This window comes from Alligator sinensis, unplaced genomic scaffold, assembly GCF_000455745.1.
Source record: "Alligator sinensis unplaced genomic scaffold, ASM45574v1 scaffold559_2, whole genome shotgun sequence".
In the NCBI taxonomy this organism is placed as follows: Eukaryota; Metazoa; Chordata; order Crocodylia; family Alligatoridae; genus Alligator; species Alligator sinensis.
The window spans coordinates 424,872-428,674 of NW_005842046.1; the positions used below are offsets into that span (position 1 = coordinate 424,872).

The 3,803-nt window shown below is 39.4% G+C and overlaps 1 protein-coding gene across 15 annotated transcripts in view; it reads left to right on the forward strand.

Moving 5' to 3' along the window:
- RBM20 (RNA binding motif protein 20) overlaps nt 1–3,803 on the forward strand; it is a 155,771-nt gene that overhangs the window by 125,920 nt on the left and 26,048 nt on the right. For 13 of the 15 annotated variants that reach the window (XR_003093852.1, XR_003093853.1, XM_025203187.1 and 10 more), the window contains 4 exons: nt 848–940; nt 1,136–1,197; nt 1,345–1,436; nt 1,789–1,886. Coding sequence is in view for 13 of the 15 variants with exons in the window: in XM_025203187.1 (XP_025058972.1) it covers nt 848–940; nt 1,136–1,197; nt 1,345–1,436; nt 1,789–1,886 (345 nt within the window). In the remaining 2 variants the exon portion in view is untranslated. The remainder of the gene's footprint in view (nt 1–847; nt 941–1,135; nt 1,198–1,344; nt 1,437–1,788; nt 1,887–3,803) is intronic. The other 2 variants (XM_025203183.1, XM_025203192.1) reach the window with 2 other exon arrangements.

A 3,803-nucleotide genomic window follows, 5' to 3' on the forward strand; every position in this document is an offset into this window, starting at 1 on the left:
TTAGGCACAGCAGAAATTTGAAGGTGGGTATCTCACCTTTCAAGCCGGTTGTAATCATACAACTATTGGATCGAAGTCTGTTTCACCTTTATGTGCCTAAGTGGCACTCAGAGTTACACAGGTGTAATTTTTTGCAGTTATGCAGGCTTTGGATTCTGTTTCCCCCTATAATGAATACAATCGCCAGGTATATTTCTAACTCCTTAGTGACGGAAGCAGAAAGGTTCCCCCTCTCAATGATTTCTCTGCACTTAATGTTCATTGGATGAAATGGATAAAAAAACCAGTGGGCTAGTTTATGCTCCAGTGGGGACAGTATCTATCTCATTGCATATGATCCTTCTGACTTGCTTGTGTCCTTTTGGGGAGCCAGCCTCAAGAAGAGGGCTAGAGAGTGCCTAGCTCAAGGCCTATTGCTTACAGCGCTTTGCTGTCAAGTGGGAGATGTAGGTTCAAGCCCCCTGCAGGTGAGAAGCTTAGTCTCCCACACTCTGGGCAAGTACCCTAACCGCTAGGCTGTTCTGCTGATGGCTGACATCCACTATGTACGGGTCTGATGTAGTCTGATTTTGGGACACATTGCAATGCTTCTCTTTGTTCACTGGGTCTTTTGATGAATTGGGGAATGTCCAGGATTGATGTCTGGGGAGAGTGAGGCATTTTCAGACTTTGCTGTTATTCCGAAGCGTGATCAATGGATTGGTCTGTAATGCAACCTCAGAGAGGCATCTCAGAACAGAAGATACGGTGATTTTCTTTTTTTTCGGTTTGCTTATAAATTGAAATAAATAAGTAGAGATGATTTCCTGGAACTGTAGCTTTTTAATGCCCATTTATCATACTTCAGCTTATAACGAAAGAAAGGATGTCAGTACGGGATGAAAGTCTGTGGGGATCCAGTTTCATTCCATTTGAGCTTCAGCATGAAGACTTTTTTTTCGTAAGGTGTAACTTTTGAATTCTTACTTCCTGAATAATATGCCTCACATGCTCTTGCAAAGTTTTTTTTTTTCATGAAATATTAAGTAATTTATGCTTTTAGTGTAGGAAATTAGACGGTTCAAGAAATAAGCAGTGTTGCATGCAGGCCTCAAAATTTGCTTTGCTGATAAATTTTATGTTTACTTTAACACAGGACTGGGATCAGCACATTAAAGGAAATCTTCACATCCAAAAATGTATGGCACTTTCGGAAAAGTAAGTATCACCTTAGAGATTCCAGGCCACATTAATCACTGATTTTAGTGGACTTTATCAGAATCAAACTTGAGCTTCTCATATTGATGACATACTTGTGTTCAGTGTATTCCTGCTTCTTGAAGCTTTTTCTTTTTTCCTTTTCAGCAGTGGCATCCGGTGTGCGTTAAGTTCAGTAGATGGAACGTTGCACTTATCGCCAAATCATGCTTCAATTTTTAACCCTTCCAGTATTGAAGGTGAATTGTTTATTACACAATTATAATGCTAGTGCACATTGTAAAATTTAAGTAATCTGGTGAAACAAATAGCCTCTTTACAAAATTACATCGTAAAAGCTTCCTCGAGAAGCTGCTTATTTAAGGAGTGCCTAGAAAAAGAAAAATTAAGAAAGGCAAGATTCTACCTTAAAATATGAATTTTGTTTTCTTTCCATTAGTGTTTGATTTTTACAGTAACAGAAAGCAATCTCTAATGCAGCATGGAAGCTAGAATGATAATTCTGATTTATTCAGGCCTCTTTTTCATTAAGCACATGAATGCAGTTAATATAAGTCAAGGTTTTCACTATGTATACAATCCATTATTTAGATTTCTTATCAACCGTTGGCTCATCTTATACCACTGTGTCAGCAAGATCCTTTGGCCAGCCAGTTCCTACATTTTCTTCCCTTCCAGCTGGGGTAAGAGTGAGTATACAAGCCTATTATTTTCCTTGTCCTCGTCTTCATTGTAGAAAACAGACTGTTTGCAGATTAATCAATGAGTCAATTCTCAGAAGAACATGAAACATGGAAATTTTCAGCTCCAAAGAGGTTCAGTTCAGGTTTGGGATGAAGATCTGGGCTAGTTCTTATCTAATTCAAAGCGTTTCATTCACCATTATGGTTAAAAAAAATAAATCTACAATTGATTCTGAATTGTTCCCATACTGGAGCTCTCCCCATTTGTCTGGCAACATGAGAAGAAGAGAGTGGTTGCAGTGCATAACCGGGGTGATTACAGTACCGAGTTAGGGAGCCGTGTTCTGCCGAACTAATTTTCTGTTATCTAATGAATCTGTGCTACTTGCCTCATCTGCTTCTGTCTGTAACATTTCATCCAGTTCACTTCTGTGCACAGCCTCAGCTCAAGTCGTAGCTCTGCCAAGCTTTCATCACCGTTCCTCTCGCACACAAATACAGTAACATTTCTTTATCCCAGTCTCGCTGTGCTCACTCAAAATTCTGCCTGAGTGAACAAAAATGGCGAGGGGCAAACACTAACCAGAGGCGAAAGTAAAAAGTGATTTTGAAATCAAAAAGGTTAGTAGGGTTTTAAAGGGTAGCAATTGACGAGGGTTAAAATTGGTCGTAGACAGAAAAAAAGTCTATAAATGGATGTAGGATGCTAGTATGATGCAAATAATAAAAACTGGTTTTTATGTTCACCTTTGTATGTTGGTCTGCTGAGCGGTGTGGTGTCAAACGCACCTTGGAAACCAAAGCTGAGTCTGTCCCCATCTCACCCCTCTGCTTTAAGTTACCATCCCTGGAAATGTCACTTTGTTTCCTGTAAAGTGGCCAGTTTTCTCTTCTGCTCATTTTGCTAATGCTGTGAAAGTTCATCATTAGGAGTATTATTTGAGAGGATTTCCATTTTTCACCATCACAGAAAGAACATGCACAGTAACGCAAGGGAGAGTGCATTATAACTTCTGCCTTTGTGTGCAGAGGTGGAGAAAGAGCAGGTTATAAAGGATTGTTTCGTTTCATCATGTCTGTCAAGTTAGCAACAAATGAAATTGCCGTTAATACCAATATCATTGCTTATTAGAGCCTGTCAGTGTTTATCACTTAAAATGCCTGCACAAGACCTGCTTGTGGATGATCTGTGACATGGTGAAAGGTGGAATAGGTCACAGTTAATGATTTCCCTGGAGACTTCTGTGCCCCTTTCTCTTCAGAAGTGCATTGCTTGTACAGAGGGCTGTATTAGCCTGGTTCAGATGATTTACAGGCAGGCTGTCATTCAGCACCCAATCTAAGTAGCTTATAAATTATTATGCTTTTATATAGCAGTATTTACTTTCAGCTAAGCTGCTGCCATTTAACCTAGTAGCAGGGAGATTATGCTTGGCCCTGTACGTAATGATAAACAAAGTATTCAGGTTTCGGTAAGAATCTGCTGCACATTCTTTGGCTGTAAATAGCTTTATCTGTCCGCAGGTGGCAAATGCAGTGATACTTATAAAATTACGCTGCATGAAACTGAATTCAGATTTCCCAGCTATAGAAGAGCTTCACTAGTTGGATGAAGATGGTTTTTCTTCTTTAGCATATTGGTGAAGGAGCCATAACAACAACACTTGTCGACTCATCTATACTGTGCCAACTGTGTATGATTTGGGATCTAGCTATTGGACAGACTGTCCCAATAATGGATATCTCTTAAAAATAAATCCAACCTTTTTAGGGCTTGCGGGGAGGAGGGTGGAAAATCATTTTGCTATTTAGTTTTTTTGTCCTATTTTGGGATGAAAACAAATATTGAAATCTTGAAATACTCCTCAGAATGAGAATTTTGTTTTCAGGTTAGGTCTAGAGAAGCTGCAGGCAATGCTGAAG